At 34.3% G+C, this 21029-nt stretch overlaps 1 protein-coding gene across 3 annotated transcripts in view; it reads left to right on the top strand.

Annotated features, from left to right (window-relative positions):
- Fcho2 (FCH and mu domain containing endocytic adaptor 2) overlaps nucleotides 1-21029 on the top strand; it is an 89595-nt gene that overhangs the window by 50949 nt on the left and 17617 nt on the right. Inside the window, exons 9-19 of one of the 3 annotated variants that reach the window (XM_076927265.1) lie at nucleotides 271-315; nucleotides 1157-1229; nucleotides 2084-2108; nucleotides 7484-7541; nucleotides 7803-7978; nucleotides 11034-11045; nucleotides 11438-11462; nucleotides 12956-12998; nucleotides 14635-14729; nucleotides 17085-17188; nucleotides 20216-20345. In XM_076927265.1, the coding sequence (XP_076783380.1) occupies nucleotides 271-315; nucleotides 1157-1229; nucleotides 2084-2108; nucleotides 7484-7541; nucleotides 7803-7978; nucleotides 11034-11045; nucleotides 11438-11462; nucleotides 12956-12998; nucleotides 14635-14729; nucleotides 17085-17188; nucleotides 20216-20345 (786 nt within the window). Of the gene's footprint in view, nucleotides 1-270; nucleotides 316-1156; nucleotides 1230-2083; nucleotides 2109-7483; nucleotides 7545-7802; nucleotides 7979-11033; nucleotides 11046-11437; nucleotides 11463-12955; nucleotides 12999-14634; nucleotides 14730-17084; nucleotides 17189-20215; nucleotides 20346-21029 lie in introns of all 3 variants that reach the window. The other 2 variants (XM_076927264.1, XM_076927266.1) reach the window with 2 other exon arrangements.

Genomic DNA, 21029 nt, shown 5'->3' with positions numbered 1-21029 from the left:
CATCAGTATGCTCTCAAGCCCACCAGCCTGGAGTTCAAAGTATGGAATACAGCAGATATATGAAGACACTTTCTCCACGAAATAGAATGAACTCCTGAGTTACACATGTGTGTTATAGCATATATATGCCTTTACTCGTACATCAGATAAACATGCTATTCATAAATAAAAAAAGAAATATTTCCAGTTAAATTTAACAGGTTAAGACAGTTTATCTGGTAATTAAAAAAAACAAAACAAAACAAAACAAGTTTTTCTTCTCTAAACTAGGCCTTATTGAATTTGAAGAGTGTGACCCTGCTAGTGCAGTTGAAGGTAAGTTTGCTTGTAATATACTGACACATGTGAGAACTACTTGTTGAGCAAATAAAAAGTGACTGCTATCCATTGATGCTGTCATTGTTAAAATACATATATTTAGTGTTCTTGATACTGAACCTATGGCCTAACTAACATTTACTCTACTACTGAGCCACACCCATATTCTAAGGTAATACTTTAAATATATATATAATGAATTCTGTACCTTTTTATATGTACATATGCTTTATATGCTTATTTTATCTGAAGTTACAAAGAGTTACAAATTTTACCAGGAAAATTTCATTAAGTGAATATCCTGTATGTTTTTAATGAACCATATTGTATTAATGTAAGAGTTGAAATAGACTGATTTAAGTTGTAGGCTTTACTATTATGTATACAGTGTTCTGTCTGGATGTGTGCCCACAGGCCAGAAAAGGGCATCAGATCTCATTGTAGATGGTTAATCAGCCACCATGTGGTTGCTGGGATTTGAACTCAGGATCTTTGGAAGAGCAGCTCTTAACCTCTGAGCCATCTCTCCAGCTAGCTGTAGGCTTTACTAATTAACACTTTTTATTGTTTGATCATTTGCTCAGTTGTTAATTTATTAGAATTTTTGGGGAGGAAAGGTTTTGCCATATAGCCTAGGCTGGTAAGAAACTTAAAATTCTCTTCTATCCCAGCTTCTAAAGTGCTAGGATTATAGTGTGCACTGCCACTCTTGGGGATGCTTTATTTCTTTCATCCAAAGTTTGCTTGACACTTAAGAAAAGATTTGTCTGAGTTTTTGTGTTTTATATACTTATCAAGAGCAGTTACATTTCTATTACAATGTGCATTTTTGTTAAAGGCATAAAACCAAGGAAAAGAAAGACTTTTGCTTTGCCTGGAATAATTAAAAAGGAAAAGGATGCAGAATCTGTGTAAGTATTTTAAACATTTCCCAAATCCTTTTTATTGTTTATAAGTGATTAAGAATTGTTTTGATTTTTGAAAGGAAAAAGTCTTTTTGAAAGTATTCAATGTATATGTCTAAACTGGAAGAAAAAAAATCCTTTCTGAACACCTAGATTTATTAGTTTTTTTTTTTTTGTTTTTTGTTTTTAGTTCATAGCATTAACTTTTCTCATTTATTACTTATAATATGAAAACATTATAGACAAAAACTGACATGCCCAGGACCCGAATGTAGAAAAACAGAAGCAAGTCCTGTAGGTTGTTCATGGACACCTCCCACCCCCATAAAGTTTTAAAATTGTAAATACTGCCAGAACTCCCTGTAAGCGGACAGCTTTGTGGACTCCCTGATGAGTGCACTCCTACAAAAGGAGTCCAATCCTAAGGAAGTTCTGTGGAGTATGCATGAGCTTTTCATGTTTCACAGTTACTAGTGACAGGAGATGGCCCACTTTTGAATTTTAAATTTGAAACTATTTTAATCTTTATGGCATGATTTCTCAATTTTTTTTTGTAGCATTCAAACAAAAGCTATATTTTTCCAAGATAGACACTCTAACCATGATATAATTCGCAGATAGGGTTTTTAAAATTGTTTTTTAAAAAATTGAGTTTTTAGTTCTTCACTTTACATCCCGCTTACTGCCCCCTCCCAGTCCCCCCTCCTATAATCCTTCCTCTTCGCCTTCTCCCCTGAGCAGGTGGAGGCCCACCTGGGTATCCCTCCACCCTGGCACTTCACATCTCAAGCAGATAGTTTTAATAATTGAATCTTAAAATACTTCATTTTTGTTTTGTTTTGTTTTGTTTTTAAAAACAGGGAATGTCCTGATGCAGATTCGCTTGTAAGTAATTTTAATTTTATTAAAGACAATTTAAATGAGGTATTTTCATTAGAAAAAAAACCCAACACATTTGATTTTATTTTAACCAGTCTTCAGAGAAAACCACTAACCATGTAATAAATTGGTACTAAAATAATTTTAAAGATGCATCTCAGTTTTACATTACATTATACTTTACTGCTAAATGAAAATACTTTTCACTGTCTTTGAGGAATGGATAATTTTACTTTTAAAATTAGAGTGGCACCATGTTGATAAAGTTTTCTTGGGACATGAGATTTAAAAAAAGATCTGCATCCCTTAAAATTGGCCAGCATTTGTTAATTTAGGTTTGTTTTGTTTTGTTTTAATTTTTCAAGATTGGTTTTTTTCTTTGTAGTCTTGGTTGTCCTGGAACTCACTCTGTAGATCAGGCTGTCCTTGAACTCAGAGATTGCCTGCTTCTGCCTGCTGAGTGCCAGGATTAAAGACGTGCCTTACCACCTTATGGCTTAAAAGATATTATCTGTTTGTGTATTTGGTTTTCATTTAAGACATTTTAGAAATTATAGCAACAAGTAATGGTCACTGTTCTGTGCTTTTAAGGTTTGATTCTGTTTCTTTTTTAAATATGTTTATGAAGAATTACAGATGATACCAAATTGCAGTCACAGTGGGAATAGTGCAGGAGTAGATGTACCAAATGCTGTAGATAATGTGTAAACAGATCTATTGTTATTAGACACTAATTGTGTTGATTATTGTAGGAGCTTAAATAACTGCTTTTGTGTTTTGTTTTTGTTTTGAGACATTTTAATCTTAAATGATGTAGTGTAACAAAATAAGTAAGTGAAAGTATTTTGTAAAATGCTGTCTTATGTAACTTAGATAAACTAGTATTTTTGTTTTCTATTTCAGTTTTCAAGTAAGAAAGTTGTGGTTTATTAATAAATTTATTCGAAAATTGAGGTTGGAGAAATGGCTCAGTGGTTGAAAGTCTGTACTACTCTTGTAACAGGCCAGCGTTTGGTTCTCAGCCCCCACATCAGAATACTCAAGACTGTCTAACTCAGATGCCCTCAGGCCTCCTCCTGCATCTGTGAGCACATGGGACACAGAAACTGGTGCAGGCACACGCAGATACACACGAATAATAACAAAACCCAAATCTTTACAAAATAGATGTGGAAATTAAGAATGAAAAGTCATCAGAAAAGCTTAACTGATTAACAAAGGTAGCAAGTGTATTTGATGTTTACTCTAGCTCTCATCATGTATTTTGAAATTATTTATAGAATTTGATGGTTGCAAATTTATTAAACCCTTTACTTTTAAATATTTTATCTTTTATCTTTTAAATATTTTATCTTTTAGCTTTTTATTCTTTCAGCTAAATGCTACAATGGCTGTTACCCAGTTTTAGACTTTATAATTATCAGACTTTAGGAAAGGGCTAAAGAGAACAGGATGGTCTAATGCTGTGGAAGAAAAGATTGGTAAATTTGATTGTAGAAGTGAAAATCTTAAGTTAGGAAAAAACTCATAAAGGGTTTTATATCACCATATTGTCAATATATATTAAAAGGTATCAACAACAAAGGAACTTTGATTTTTTTTTTTTTTTAAATGCAGGTCAGTTTAGAAGTTAAGCAGTTGACTAGCAAGAAAAGGATATGAAATTGAAACAAGCAGTTTTCTTCAAAAGAAATAAAAGTAGTGAATAACCATAATGAATGCTATTCAGAGATGATGCAAAATGAAACAGACACATGGTAGCCTCTCATAGTATTGGCAGAAGTGTTGGTATATACGTGCCATTGGGTATGCATTAATACAAATTGAGCAGTCTTTTTTTCTGGATGATTTGATAATATCTCCCCAAGTAAGAAGTATAGATTATTTTTAAGCCAATAACTTTCTGCTCAAGTGTTTATTATTATGACTATATTCATACAACATCTGTATCTACAACATACACACATATTCTATTGATAGATGTACCTACATATGTAGAAACCAAAAGAGGGGAACGATACTTGTTTTCATTTTTCAAACCTTCTATCAAGAAAATATATTAGCAAAATACTGGAGTGCCAAAATATTCATCAAATGAGAACTGGTTAAATTATTATTAATATAAGCAGATTTTACAAAGAATTAGGTTGATCTATATCTGTAACTGTCCATATGGAAAGAATTCATTAAGTAAAAGTGTGATCTCTTAACTGATTGCTATTTCAACAATAAACCATATCTAAAAATAATTGTGACTGCTCTGGGCAGAATGATTAGTTATTAGCAGGACAGGAGGCTCATTTTTCATTTGCTTCATTTTGTTTATGGCCAGTTTATGTTCTTATCTCCCTCCCCCTCTCGTTCTCCCACCTGCTTGCCTGTCCTTCTATCTGTCCGTCCATTTGTTTTAGACAGTCTCTGTAAATAGCTCTAGCTTTTCTGAATCTCACTTTGTAGACCAGGCTAGCCTCAAACTCCCAGAGATTCCCAACCTCTGCCTCCTGAGTGCTGGGATTAAAGGCATATACCACCATGTCTGGCTCTTCTATTTAGTAACAACAAAAACAAAAAATAAATAAGTTCTGTAGGTAAAATATTGTTCATTTCCTGGTCTTTTAAAAAACATATGTGATTGAAAACTTAATTTGATGCACATCTTTTGAAGGCTACTCAAGTGAGAATAAACTGGGTTTTTTGGCAGGGGGGCATTGTCCCCAAGCAGAGATTATAAAATTTTGCATTGACTCTTGAACTTTTTCACCAAATACATATTTCACCACATACACATCATATATACATACACACATATATATACATACACATACACACCTTGATTGGTTGACTTGATTGAATGAGTTCACAATCTGCCTCAGTTTCCTTAGTGGTAGGATTACAGGTCTGTACAATGCACACAGTGTGATTTTTTTTAAAATATGTTTTTCTTTCCCTTTTCCCATTTTTTCCCTTTCTCCCTTTTTTCTCCTTTTCCCTTTTCCCATTTCTTCCCCCCCCCCCCCCCCCCGTCACCCCTTCTCTTTCTTTCTTTCCTTTTTTCCTTCTTTTTGACACAGTCATTTTCTATGTAACTGACTGTCCTGGAAATCACCTAAGGCTGATCTTGAAAGCTGCCTCTGCCTCCCGAGTGCTGGGATCAGAGGTGTGCACCATCATGTCTGGGCACATATGGTTTGTTTTTTGTTTTTTGTTTTGTTTTTGTTTTTGTTTTTTTTTTTTTAGAAACTGCTACTATCACAACTGTTTTTAAATGTTGAAATGATTTCTTCTTGTCTTCATACTGCCATTGGCATGATACTTCATTACAATAGTGAGAGCCCTGACACAGAAACGTGGGCTGAATGAGTGAAGACATATTGTATAATCCACATGTTCTTATTCATATTAGAGTTTCATGGATAGCTTCAATATTGGAAAAGCTTGAGTAACTGACTCATTTTGTTGTTTTTTTTTTTACTTCTTATTTTCTAATTTGTGTTTCTCTGTGTTTGCCTTGTGTGTGAGGATGTCTGCAGAGGTCACAAGGGGACATCTGATCCCTTTCTCCTCCTACCCACCCTTCCTCCCCAGCTGGAGTACCAGGTGGTAGGGAGCCACTAGACATGGCTGCTGGGAGCGAAGCTTGAGTCCTTTGGAAAAGCAGTGGATGCTCTTAACCACTCACCCATTTTTCCAACCCTATGTCTTAAAAACAAACAAACAAACAAATCGAAGCAGTATAGTTATATAAAGGGGATTACATAGTATCTTTTCAGATAGGCTTGTTACACTCTTTCACAATTCTCAGGAGATTCATCAGAGTTGTAGGTATGATAAATTCATTTTCTTCTGTTTCTCAGTAGTACCAAAGTTTATTTAAATGTTAACTTTTATATGTAATTTTGGGTTTTCTTGTTTTGTGCTGTTAGAAATAAACTTTCTGTGAATACTTGAGTACATGTTTTTATATAGATAATTATTCTTTATGATTTGTAATTATATTTCTGAAATTTAATCTTAAAATAGCTACTTTGGACTTTCTTATTTTTGTTTGGGTTGTCTTATTTTTCCATTCATTTTTTTCAAGCTATTTATATTTGAGTTTATCTTTTTATAGACATTTATATAGTTGGCTCAAATATCTTTCATTTGTTTTGCCATCACCTTAGTTATAGTAGTAAATGTATTTTTCATTTATCAATTCAAAACAAGAATATATTTTATTAAATTTGTTTGAAATATACTGTTTTAGTTGATAATCATGCATACTTATAAGATATCATGTGGTATTTTTAATATGCCTATCCAGTGTCTAATGGTTAGATCAGAGTCATTGGTGTAATCATCAACCTCAAATATTATTTTTTTAGTGTCTACACATAAAGTATGGAATATTTGTATGTATGTGTCTGATATATCATCTAATATAATGTCCTTAAGCTTGTTCCATGTAGCTGTAATTGATGGGATTCATTTTTTGTTGCTCGAGTTTGTGGCTAAACATCATTCATTTTGAATGTATATTATATTTTATTTACTCAGCCATCTGATGATGGACACCGTGGCTGATTCCATGTCTTGGCTACTGGAAATAGTACTGTAGGAAACTTAGGTGTACGAATATCTTTTTAAAAACACTTTTTAAAAAATAATTTTTGGTTGAATCATTTTTTAGAGCTTTTTAGTGGTTACCTTGTGTCAGATAGTTTATACACACACACACACACACACACACACACACACACACACACACACATATATTCGCCACACTTCATAGTTATTATCTGCAAATAGATCCAGAAGCAGCCTCGTAGAAAACAACTTTGTAGCTTTTGTCTAGTTTTATTTTAGTTGTAAGCTGCCTGATATGGGTGTTAGGAGCCATATTGGGGTCTTGTAGCAGAACGGTATGTGTTCTTATCTACCAAACCCCACCTAGGCAGTTTCTTTCACTGAAATTATGAGTTTTAATTTCCTATTGTATGTCTCAGGGTTTTCTTCAGGTTTTGAGAGCATAGAATATGACTTAAAACTAATAAACTAAAGAGATGTAATTTTCTAGTGCTAATAATTTTGTTAATCTATTGATATTTGATACAGTAGCTTAGTTAGTTCCTCAGTCATATATCTTTTTAAAATTTTTGGTATTTTTCAAGAAAGGTTTTCACTGTGCAGCTTTGGCTGTCCTGCAACTCAGTATGTAGACCAGGCTGGCCTCAAACTCACAAAGATCTGCCTGCCTCTATTTTCCAAGTGCTGGGGTTAAAGGTATGCACCTCCACCTCTGGCTCTCAGTAATATTTTAGACTATAAGACTTTGTTAATCTTTAGTGTCTTTAAATATATTGGTGCTGTCATTATAGTAATTCTTTACTATTGTTTCCTAGAATATTCCTGATGTAGATGAAGAAGGTTTTAGTATTAAACCAGAAGCAAATCAGAATGATATCCTTTTGTGATCTGGGTATTCTTAGTGGATTGTGTTGGCATATACATAGCTATAAAAATAATGTTCTACTTAAAGCCTCTTCTGTTTTTAATTAGCTAAAATATGACTGTTCATTTTACATGCTTTGTTAATTTAAGTGAGTAGTTTTATTCCTATCCATATATATTACACTTATAAGGCTCCTTTATTTTTGTATTTATGTGGAAAGTCAGTTATTCAAGATAAGATAGAAACTAAATTCTTTAACTGATACTCACATACCAAAGAAAACCATTTCTACTCATCCAGTGATTCTGACTCTGAAGATGAAGAACCAAAGAGGTACCGCATAGAGATCAAGCCTGTGCATCCAAATAACTTGCATCACACAATGGCTTCTTTGGATGAATTAAAAGTATCCATAGGGAATATAACATTGTCTCCAGCAGTATCTGTAAGTATCTTAACATAAGCCAATTTGTACTGTATATATAATATTTTAATTTTACCTCATTTACCTACAAGTGGTTGATTTTTTTAAAATAATACTTACCTTATTAATGTGTACTTGTGTGTGATGTCTGTAGAGGGGATGTGCACATGTGCACAGGGTATGTGTGGTGGTCAGGGAACTTTGTAGAGTCAGCTCTCTCACTTTACCTTTACATGAGTTTTGGAGATCAAACTTAAAGTTGTAATGCTTGTATGTATGGCAGGTAATTTGTTTTACCTACTGAGCTATTATTCCACCTACGGTTAATTTTTGAGAATAGTAAATAAATAATAAAACTAAAACATTAAGCAATAGTTAAGTACACTGGTTGGGGAAATATTATTTTGTGATTCTTAAAGATTTGTTTTATTTAGTGTGAATTTTGTATACTGTATTTATTTTTACGAAATGAGACTAAACTCAGGACTTTGAGCTAAGTCACAGTGCTCCATCTTTCTCCCTTTTGTTGTCTTGTCTTCGCCGCCACCTCCTAGAGCTGTTAGGTGTTGAATGTTTGCTTGCATGTATATCTATGGATCATGTCTATGAAGGGCCCAAGGAAGGCAGGAGGAGAGTTAGACATTCTGGAACAGGACTTACGGATGGATAGTATACGGATAATTGTGTCATGCCACGAGGGGGCTGAGAAGAACACCCAGTGCTCACAACTGCTGAGCCATATCTTCAGCTTGATTTATAATTTTTATATAGAAAAATAAGGCGGAGCTGGAGAGGTGGCTCAGTGGTTAAGAACACTAGCTGTTCTCCCAGAGGATTTGGATTCAGTTCCCAGTACCCATATGGCAGCTCACAACTGTCTGTAATTCCAGTTCCATGGGATTTGATATCCTCTTCTGGCCTCCACAGGCATTTATAGTTAAGAATAACAAAATATTTAAAAAGCAAAAATAAATAAAAAATAGAATAAAATTTAAAAAAAAGAAAAATAAGGCTATTGATTTGACTTAGGCTCTTGAAAACAATTTTTTCCCTCCCCTTCCTTCTCTCCTCCCTTCCCCTTCCCCTTCCCCTTCCCCTTCCCCTTCCCCTTCCCCTTCCCCTTCTTCCCCTTCCCCTTCTTCCCCTTCCCCTTCTTTCTTCCCCTTCTTTCTTCCCCTTCTTCCCCTTCTTTCTTCCCCTTCTTCCCCTTCTTTCCCTTCTTCCCCTTCTTCCCCTTCTTCCCCCTCCCCTCTCTTCTCTTTGAGATAGGGTTTCCTTGTGTAGCCCTGGCTGTCATGGAATTCACTCTGTAGACCATGTTGGCCATGAACTCAGGCCTGCCTCTGCCTCCATAGTGCTGGGACTAAAGGTGTGGACCACTACTACCTGGTGAAAATATTTTTAAGAAAGTGAAAATGTAGAACATTTGTTATTTGTTACATTGTATAAACAATGCTGTGTGTCTCTGGCAAAAGATTTTGAACTGACAGAGTTAATATTTTCCTCATCTAATTTTAAAGGTTTTCCTCTGTTTTCAAATCTGATGTAGAAAGATGTCATGAAAATTAATTTGAAGTTTGAATTTAGCCTTTCTTTCTTTCCCCCTGAAGTGCTAGAGCTTGCATCTAGGCTTTGCTTATGCTGTGCAAATACTCTACCACTGAGTGACATTCCTGGCTCTTTTTTGAATTTTTATATTCTTGTCTTTTGCTGTCACATTTGAATTTGAGGAAGAGGTAAAATACTAATGTAGCCAGTGCGATATCTCAGCTATTAATAGCTCTTGCTATGTGCCAAGTTCTATTCTCAGATACCACTTTGGAGGAGTAAACTGACTTTCAAAAGTTGTCTTCTGGTTTCCACCCACATGTGTGCCTGCATTCATACACACATATATCATACACAGTAATGGTGAAATTAAGAATACTATAGCAATAAAGCCTGCACTATTATGAATTCAGAAGTATGACAGAGGAGAAAGGCATGTCTTAGAATGAGCAGTTTCTATAGAAATATTCATATTGTCTGTACTTAAAAGCTGTTTTCCATAATTTTGTTATAACACCATTTTATACCTAGTTTGTATTTGGGTTTTAATTTTTTTTAATTTTTTAATTTTTTTTATTTTTAATGTATTATTTTAATGTATTATTTTTGAGATAGGCTGACTAATATAGTCTCCATAGAACAGGCTGGCCTTGAGGTCACAGAGATTTGCCTATCTCTGCCTCTTACTAGGACTAAAGTCATGTACCACCATACCTGGCCCTAATTATACATTCAAAATTGTGCGTGCGTGCGTGCACGTGTGTGTGTGTACGTGCATGCATACATACATGCATGCATATATACATACACACACATTTGTTTTGGAAGTGAAATGTTTTTTCTTAGCATTCATTCTTGAGTATCAATGCATGGGTAAAACATCTGCCAAGCAAGCATTATGCCCTTAGTTTGATACTCAGTAACAAAGAAGGGGGAAGGGAGGAGTAAATAGTTTTTGATGAGGGGAAAAAGATTCTATAAATTCTCAAGGTCGTGCCTTAAAGATTTCTGAAGTGAGGATTTATTATATCATTACTATTTTAACATTGATGAGTGTGTAGTTATAAACAGTCTTGTATATGCGAAGTAGAAAATTAGGAACCATTGAAAATTTGTATTGTGTAACAGCATATAACTAAAAATACACACAAGCAAAAGCTTAAAGAGATGGACACACATTAAAATGTTATGAACATCTTTACGAACAGTTGAGGTCGTAGGTATTGTTAAAGCTTTTATGTCTCATCTGCTTTTTTCTGTTTGTTTTTAAATGAATATATATTAATTTCACACCCAGAAAATAGTCAAAGGAAAAATTTAATAGTGACTATTGGATTTGAAAGGAAGATATCTTTGCATACATCTTGTTGCCTATTTGGTTAACTTGTATAATTTCTTCCCTATCCATGTGTTTTAAGGTAAATATGTTTTAAGTAGGATTTAGAAGGGAAGAGACAAATTAAGTGTGAAAAGAGAATTAAATTCTATACTGAACATTGTTTTTCTCTTTCTTTCCATGCACTACTAGAGACACAGTCCAGTAAGTGCCAGATTTTATATTTTGCCTATTGACTTTTAAAAACTTAGTGTAATAAAACATTTGATTTTCAAAATTTTGTTAAATTTAGATTATTATTGTAGTATTTTGCTTTAGATATTGATAATATTTAAGAACATTTTATTAGATACATGTATTTTACTTTTTTAATTCAATTACTACACTAGAAATTATGCTTATATGTAGAGGTATATTTATAATTACTGAGTTTTTTAAACATATTTTTTGTAAATGGAATTTAAAATTAAGTATATATGATAAAGGCCACATAAACTAGGTTGGTAGTTTTATCAACTAACGTTTTATCAAATAGTTTGTTACCAAGTTAAATTACTTTTTTTAATAATAGTTAAATTTTGCATTTTCTGTTTTAGGTGCAGATGAATCGGAATTCATCTAGTAAGTTTGATATAGGACTTGGTTATTTTATGTAAGACTATCAGGCACATTGCTAGTCTCAGCCTTGTGTAGCTAAGGAATTACTGCTCTTTGTATTGCTAGGCTTACTGGTTGACTAGAGTATACTTTATGCAGAAAACAAACAACTCATAGTGTTCCTCGTTACACTGAGAGACATTGCTTAGTCTTTATACAGCTTACAGGGTTTCAGACGTCAGCAAAGCTAGGGAAGGCCTTCTGATTGAGGATGTTAAAGTGAACTGTGACTTGTTGCCGATTTGACTCTAGCATATACACACCCCATGGGGTCAAACCCCAGCACTCGGGAGGACGAGGGTAGGAGAATGTTTTATAAAATAGTAATAATCTTCAGCTTTGCTTATTTTAAAGTCATTTTACAGTTGTAGTTTCTACTTTATAATTTCAGAATAGTAACTGTATAATACTAAAAATTTTAGGATGTAACATCTTTTGCAGAATTATATACTAAAAATCAGATTTAATAGGAGTTTTTTTGTAGTTTTGTAAATAGAATGCTTAGTAAGAATTAGTCTTCATTAATATTTTAGCACAATTGAAAAGCCCCCCATTGAATTAATAATAAAGAACAAAATGAAAATAAGGATTTACCATTATAAAGAAATGTCTGATGGCAGAGGCTGTAAGAGAAAATGTGGCTAAGTGGAGTTGCTGTAAGATGGAAGACAGTGCAGCAAGCATTTCAAGACAGAACAAACATCCAGAGTAAACCAAGGGAAAACCAGTGTCAGCAGGTATAACCTACAGTGTGGTACTCCTCATGAGCTTCGGGGCCCATTGTGAATTACTGCTGTCATCAGTTGATACTTGGGGGATATAGAACATTTAAGGTGTGGCAGAAGTTCATGTTCACTGATAAGACCTCACTGCAGTGCTGGTCTCACTGGTCAGATGCATTCATTACAGATGCAAACTGCAGCAGCAAAGATTAGGACCTCTTTCAGTAGCTCATCACTACCAATGATTGTGTAGTAGTCAGTAGTAATATTCTGAGAACATGAAGCTGACGGTAGGACTCACCAGTTAACATTCTTACATAGAATACACACAAGTACTTATACATCTCTTCTAATTTTTCTTACTGCTTACTTATTTTTGAGATAAGGTTTCTCTGTATAGTCCTGGAACTTGCTATGTAGACCAGACTGGCCTTGAAGTCACACAGATTTTACCTGTCTGCCCTCTGGAGTGCTGGAATTAAAGGCATGAACCACTATGCCCAGCTCTTATAATTTTTAAAGTTACAGTCTATGTTTTCTTTTATAAAGCTAATAAAAAGAATCAGCGGAAATTCAGCTTTGTTTTTTTCACAATTGTTTATATTTATTTTTTCTATTCCAAAACTTCTAAGTTGTTTTTAGCATTGAAATATGTAAGTATATAGAGGAACTTTTAATTAAAATATTTTTGTCTCAGATTATTAGTTTTTCATAATACTTTAATTTTTTACTTAGACGAAGAGTTAACAAAATCAAAGCCGACTTCTCTACCCACTGAGTAAGTTTGCTGTTTATTTCTTTAAATAGACTTTACTATAGACTGTATTATTTCAAGCAATTTTAGGTCAAGATCAAAACTGGGTGAAAACTGGATAATATATATATATATATATATATATATATATAATATCCCCTACCCTTAATGCGCCAAGCTTCCTTCTCAAAATCCCTTACCAGATGAGTACACTTGTTACTGTTACTGAACTTGCATCCTGACCTGGATCATCCAAAGAGCATCAGAGGGTCAGCCAGTCCTGTACATTCTGTGGGTTTAAGCAACTCTCTCTTTCTTCCTCTCTGCCACCCCACCCAGTCCCTCTGGGCAGCTCTTAAAGGACTGGCAGTGTAATGTCACAGCCAGTAGTTTACTGTGTAGAGCCCTCACGCTCTGCTAAAGGGCTGGCATTGTAATGTCACAGCTAGTAGTTTACTGTGTAGAGATTTCACACCCTGCTTAGTTAGACCTTTTTTAAGATACACATTTAGATTTAAGTATTTTCTTTTGTCGTCTTCTTTTTTCTAGAATTTTGCAGTTATTTGTTAGTCATGTTGTTTTCTGACCTGTAAAATTTTATGTTGGAGCTTTTAGATATTTTAATTTCTTTTCATGTGAAACGTCTTTTTATGATCATTTTCTAAAAAACAAAACAAAACTGCAGTTAGTCTTGGTAGCTGTCCTGCCTCCTAACACATGTTGGTGTTTTCAGTTCATGCATTTGTAGTTTCAGCTTTTTATGGGGATTTTCTCATCTCTTTGTCATTTTCCCCTTTACTTTTGGTTGTGAGTTTGTAAAATGGACCATATGTCATGAGCTTCAAGATGGAGTATCTCAATTAAAATGAAAAGGCAAGAAGCCAGATAGCCATCTCTCTAGCTCTTAAAACAGGAAAAAGAAAAAAAAAATGTTTGCCAGTGTTCTGTGATTTCCTTCTCACTTCTGTTCCAGCACGAGTACTATCTTTGAGTTAATGCTTTTATATGAGAGAACATTCAGCTTAGTGAAGTGGGTAGTTTAAGATTATTTGGTGCCTGTGAGGTACTAAATGAGGACAGTGGAGGTATTTGTTGTATTTATAACTTGTAAAGCATATAAAGCTTAATCTTTAGATTTCACCTATGATAGCTACAATAGTAGGCTTTATTGTACAAGGTAGGACATATTTGCACTGGTGCATGTTGAAATACTAGATAGGTGATTTTTGGTCATTGTAATAATTTTGACAGAATAGACCTACATTCTATTCAGAATTTCTTACAGATTCACTTCTTTTGAATTTTATATTCTAGAGTATACTAGAACTCAGACTGTTTAGAATCTATTAGCTGTGTCTATTGGACAGCTCATTTACATTGCTGTTTTTCTTCATTTGTAAATCTAAAATTACTGTTCTTCATACTCATTTTGAGTTTAGCAAAGTATGATCAAAGATTAATCCTTATCACTTTTCCTGCCAATCAGATGTTATATTGTAAATTATGCTTAATGCTGTTTGCTAAAGTCTATTGACTAAATTTCTCAATGTGTCTAACTATTTAATCACGTTTATTGAACTGTTAGAATTTTGTGGAACAAAAAATGTTTTTATGCTAATAATAATCATTATAATCATTGTTCTCAAAAATGTTATTCTAGGAAAGGGACCAATGATTTACTTGCTTGGGACCCCCTGTTTGGATCATCTCTTGAGCCATCTTCAGCTCCACTAACTTCGTCATCATCGTCATCAGGTTAAAAAAAAAAAAAGACCCTGATAATATATATATATATATAATATATATATATATATATATATATATATATATATATATATATATATATATGCAAAGTCTTATTTTTGGGAATATAGTAGCAGCATTTTTCCCCTGATTAAGTTTATCACCCAGTAATAGTGAGTTCCATCACTACTACCACCGTAAAAAATGGAACACCCCAGAACACTTAAGAATGGAAATAATCAGAATCATCTGTTTTCTTCCAGTGGCTTCTAAAAGCACTGTCTGATGGAGATAAGTGCAGATATAATATTCATTTATAAACACTAGTGCTAGTAAATATTGTTACTGGCTTTTAGTAAATACTAAAAACTAGTAGCGATATTTTTTATTAAAGTATTTAATAAAGTACTTCTGATTATGGGAAAGAATTGAAGTTTATATTTTTACATGACTTGGCTAAGTCCATTTGAAATGCCACTTGGACAGGCCTGCTGATAAGTAACTCATGTAGAAATGCCTCTGTCATGGTAAGCTCATTAACAAGCTTGAAGTACTGAGTCTAGCTCAGTACTAGTTTCACAGATATGATCATATCTTTAAAATAGCCACTTAATAGCACAGGAAAGTGTTTAGTTAAAGTTCAGGTTGGTGTACGTTTCTTCAGAATATACCTACAAATTCAGGGACAGGGACAACATGAAAGACTGGTAGCATTTGGAAGGAGGCAGCAGCCTCTGAATGCAGATTTGATATTTTACCAGCTTTAGGCTTCCTTCCTTAAATGTGAATAAATACTTTCATGTTATGTGCTCTCTAATGGTAATTCCTTCTGTGAGTTTGTTTTCCATCCTGTGAGTGCCTTTTCTTTTAGTTTCTTTATACTCTTTCAGTGATTACCAAGGATTTTTAGCTTTTTATTAGGCTGGTACTTACATGTTTTGAATTTTGCACATTTGTAAATGTAGAGAGTTTGCCAAATATATTTTTTCTACTCACTTTATTTTTTTAATGTTTGAATTATAGTACATATTTTTTAGTGGATCAAAGGTTTTGAAAATCATTCTTTTTGGAAATATTTAACGCCCAGTAAAATGACTCAGCAGGTGGTTCTGTGGTCAAGCCTAATGACTGGAGTTTCATCCTGGAGCCCATATGGTAGAAGAGAGCTGGTTCCCACACCTAGTCCTCTAACTTCCATGCAGACTGTCTTAGTCAGGGTTTCATTGTTGTGAGGAGGCACCATGACCAAGGCAGCTCTTACAATGAAAAGCATTTAGTTGGGGTTGACCTACAGGTTCAGAGTTTTAGTCCATTAACATAGCAAAAAGCATGGTTGCATACAGGCAGACATGGTGGAGGAGCAGACATGTGAAATTTTTTAAAACTAAATTAATAATTTTATAAAGATAGTTTAAATATTTGGCTCTGTAATTCATTTCCTTTCTGCTTTGGTATTTTTATTCACACACACATATTTGAAATTTATTTAATATTATGATAAAGGTACTTAAGTTAGGAATACTGCTTTTCAAAATTATAAAATGTTACAAATGGCATAGACAAACAACAGTAAATTCCATACAGGACTTTGAAGAATGAAGATATTATGAAAATTTAAATAATGAGGTTTACTAATTTGGGGTAATATTTTTAGCAAATTAATAAAGTCTTTAATGGTTTATTATGAAGAATATTACAGTGATTCTAAAGTTAGATCACAAAGTTTAATTAAAGTTAACTGTGTTAATTGGCATTCACATTATTCTGCAGGCACAGCTGCAAAGCCTTGCTCACATTAGGCTCTGTGAATTAGTTATGTTGATAGTAAACCAAAGGCATTTAAATGTGAATTAGTTTATTTTTATCAACTGATTTATCAGATTTAATTTTCATATATGTATAAAAAAGTTGAAAGGGATAAAATTTCTGTGTGTCAGTTTTGTTGGAAGATTTAATAATTGATTTAATAATTGAATATCAGCAGTAGCTTTGATCAAAGAATATTTGATGGATAGATTCTAGGTGTTTCAACAAATATCCTTGATTATATTAATACTATTAAAAATGATCTTTGAGGGCTGGAGAGATGGTTCAGAGGTTAAGAGCACTGACTGCTCTTCCAGAGGTCCTGAGTTCAATTCCCAGCAATCACATGGTGGCTCACAACCATCTGTAATGGGATCTGATGCCCTCTTCTGGTGTGTCTGCCCTCTACTTGTGTGTCTGAAGACAGCAACAGTTTACTCTTAGAAATAATAATAAATGAGTAATATTTAAAAAAAATGATCTTCGAATCCTCTTCTGTCTTTATCTAAGGATTGCTACATACTGATGATTCTCTTCAAACTCTCTTTTCTCTCCCATCAGCCAGACCCACGACTCCTCTTTCTTTAGGCACCATTGTTCCGCCTCCAAGGCCTGCTTCCAGACCAAAGCTTACTTCAAGCAAACTGAGTGGGATTAATGAAATAGTATGTACTCAAGATTTTTTAAAATTATATAACTGTTTTCAGTCTTTTATTTTATTTTATTTTATTTTTGAGACAGGGTGTAGCCCTGGCTGTCCTGGAGCTCATCATGTAGACCAGGTTGCCTCATACTCACAGAGATTCATTTAACTCTACCTTCCAAGCGCTAAGATCGAAAAGATTAAACTGTTCTCTAAAAATGATACAATTATTTTGACTTAAGATACAGTTATTTTTCTATATGCCCCTTCATAGTTAAAAGCTTTTTTCTAAACTCCTTAAAGAATAGAAACTTTCTCCAGTCATACTTTTCTCTCTCATATAATCTCAAAAATCATACTAGCAAAGCATCAAACTGCCTATGAGGACAGGGGTTTCCTTTAAGAAGTTGGTGGTATATTACACAAGCCAGTGTCCATTGACTCAAAATAAGCAAGTTCATGTAATTCTTGCCTAACTGTAATATATAAGGAAAAATGTGTTATGTTTAGGCCTTACTGTTGGAGGTTCCCAGGGGGCATTTGTCTATTCTTGCCCACTGTATTTAGCTGATACAAAAGTACAAAATAAGGAGCGCCGGTTTTCCAAAGTCATCAATAATGGCAGGAACGCCTCTGAGCTCCCAAGCCAGCCTTTTGTTTCATCTTTCACACTAATTGTTGTTTAATTACATTTCTGAAACCCACACTTATTTTTTCCCTTCTTATCTATTTCCAGCAGTGTAATCATTGAGGTTGAGTCTTTAGTTGAATGTAAATGGAAGTTTAAAGTGTCACAGCCCGAGGCGCCATACCAGTGCCCCTTTAGCGGCTGTCCAGCCACTCTAAACTTTCTGCTGGTTTCCAAACACAATATGCTCTTTATTCTTCCTTTTGTTCTCTTTTCTGGATGGGGAGGGGCTGTAAGGAGATAGGAGTAAACTTTGGGCCTTGTGCATGATAAGCACACACTCATGCTGCCATTGAGTTGGTTCTTGTTATTTTCCACATCTGCATTTTCTTATTGTATTCCTCCATTTGAAGTGACAGTTTTTACTAAGCAAAAATGGCCTTTTTCTTTAAGACCCAGCTATTATCCATCAGCTGTCTTTGGTCACTCCTCCAGCAAATTGTATCATTCTTTGCTTACTTGCATATACTTGTATTTTTGTTAGAGTATATTTCACATTGTGTGGACTTAGTATCTGTACCTTTTACTGCATGATGTGTTAGCTAGCTACATGTCCACAGCAGTTTTTATAAAGCCTATAACATGGTATATAGATAGATAGGAAATGTACCTTGAGTGGAAGGTCACATGGGGAAGTGACAGCCTCTTTAATTAATGTCTTATCCCAGTGAACTGACTTACTGAAAGTAAGATAAAGTCTTAAGTGCAAGCTGCCAAGGAGATGATTAAGTAATATAAAAATCACTAAGTTTTAAAATTTTTATTTATTTATTTTATGCATGAATCCTCAGTCTGCCTACATGCCAAAAGAAAGCAGTAGACCCCATTACAGATGGTTGTGAACTACCATGTGGTTGCTGGGAATTGAACTCAGGGCCCCTGGATGAGCAGCCAGTGCTCTTAACCACTGAACCATCTCTCCAGCTCAAATCACAAATTTGTAACACGTCTTTTTTTCTGTTTATAAAACTTGTTTCTTGCTTCTAAATCATGTTGGGAAATACAGAAAACACACAAAAAATTGAATCTTCTCAATATATTATCAATGATAACTATGTTAACATTTTAGTATATATATTCTTTCATTGTTTCCCTAATGCATAAATATTTGACCCTAGACAGTGAATTATCGCTTACTGTAAGGACAGACTTATTAGTTGTTCACTGTTAGGTAAGTTTTATTAAGAGTCCTAGGGAACATGCACTTACTTGACTTCATGTGTATAAAATTGTAAGGACATTGTTGAGGGTAGGTGATGACTTAAAAAGTTATGAGGCATATATTTTAGTTCATATTTTACTTTTTTTATAATTATGTGTCTCATACTCTCTCTCTTTTCTTTTTTTTTTTTTTTTTTTTCTTTTTTTTTTCTTTTTTGGTTTTTCGAGAGAGGGTTTCTCTGTGTAGCTTGGCTGTCCTGTGTCCTGGAACTCAGAAATCCACCTGCCTCTGCCTCCCAAGCGCTGGGATTAAAGGCGTGCGCCACCACCGCCCGTAGTTCATATTTTACATAGCTATTATTTTTACTTGGATATTTTAGAAATGTTCTTTATGAATTATTTTTGCTTTATAGTTTTCAAGTTTCTTTAAAAGTAGTAGCATTGCTGGGCATTTGGTGGCGCACGCCTTTAATCCCAGCACTTGGGAGGCATAGGCAGGTGGATTTCTGAGTTCGAGGCCAGCCTGGTCTACAGAGTGAGTTCCAGGACAGCCAGGGCTACACAGAGAAACCCTGTCTTGAAAAAAACAAAAACAAAAACAAAAACAAAAACAAAAAAACCCAAAAAGGTAGTAGCACCTACTTTGGGCAACTTACAACCACCTGTAACTCCAGCCCAGGGGATCCAGTGCCCTTATCTGGCCTCTATGGGCACTCACATATCCTTTCCATTCAAACACAAGTACACAAACACACACATAAACAGTAAAACAAAAAGATTGAAAATATACCTTTTAAAAATGAACTAGAACGTTTAAAAATTGTTTTTATTTTGTGATTTACCTGTTATTACTGATAGGATACAGAGAACTAATCTCATGTTTATACAAATAGTGTACATAATCCTTCTGGGAAGCAATTTGGTAGTATATGAAGAACTTTTATTTCACTTATGAGTAGTATATTAAGTATACTTTAAAAATACAGAGAATATTTTGTATACAAACCTTCTTGATAGCATTATTTTAAAATAGCCTTTCTAGGTTTCAGTATATTCTTAGAAGTGATTTGGCATAACTTCTAATACGTAGTTAAAAGAAACTCATGGTAAAGTTGAATGGTTTGTTAAGACTTAAAATTTTTCTCTGACAAGGAAGGAGGACTTTTCTTAGCATTTGATAAATAACTTTTTGTTTTTAAGCCCAGGCCATTCAGCCCACCTGTAACTTCCAACACCAGCCCACCTCCTACTGCTCCCTTAGCCCGCGCAGAGAGCAGTTCTTCTATCTCTTCGTCTGCTTCGTTGAGTGCTGCCAATACACCAACAGTAGGTAAGTGGTTATTGTTATGAAAGTTAGCATACAAAGCATTGGGTTTACATTTACACAGGTAAAAAATATGTATATACACACACAGGTTTTTGTTGTTGTTTTATGGAAGCAATGTCTTTCTACATAGCCCTGGCTGACCTGGAACTTACAGAGATCTGCCTGCCCCTGCCCCGAAAGATTAAAGGCATGTGCCACCACAAATATTGTTTAGAAGGTCTTAAATTTTTTAGTTTTATATACAAAGACTAGTGTCAGCTCTTTCACTCATAGTTGGCCTTGAATAATCTATTTAAGAAAAATTGCTTAGTCCAACTTAATGTAGCCATTGTCCTTTGCATGGAAACCCTGCCAGCACATGAGCACTCTGCATTTATGGTTCCCACTGTAGCAGTTTGAGTAGATGCAGAAAGTGAGAACCTGGCCAACCTTGTGGGTGACTGCAGTGTAGCAGCTGCTGAGCCAGCTCACTTTCAGACTTTCATTAACAGAGAAGGAGACACATTCACATAACCTTTTTTTTCTCTAGTGAGCAGTGAAGAATTTAACATGAGAAATTTTGTTTTTCTGGACATATACTTGACACTTGTAAAACTGACCACATTTTTTCTGTTTTAGTTATTGTTTTCTAGACTAGGGGTATTTATTGCTGAAACTCTTAAGAATTTGTCAATATATAAATTGCTG

This window comes from Arvicanthis niloticus, chromosome 29, assembly GCF_011762505.2.
Source record: "Arvicanthis niloticus isolate mArvNil1 chromosome 29, mArvNil1.pat.X, whole genome shotgun sequence".
Taxonomy (NCBI): Eukaryota; Metazoa; Chordata; class Mammalia; order Rodentia; family Muridae; genus Arvicanthis; species Arvicanthis niloticus.
This window is presented reverse-complemented; position numbering and strand designations above follow the sequence as displayed.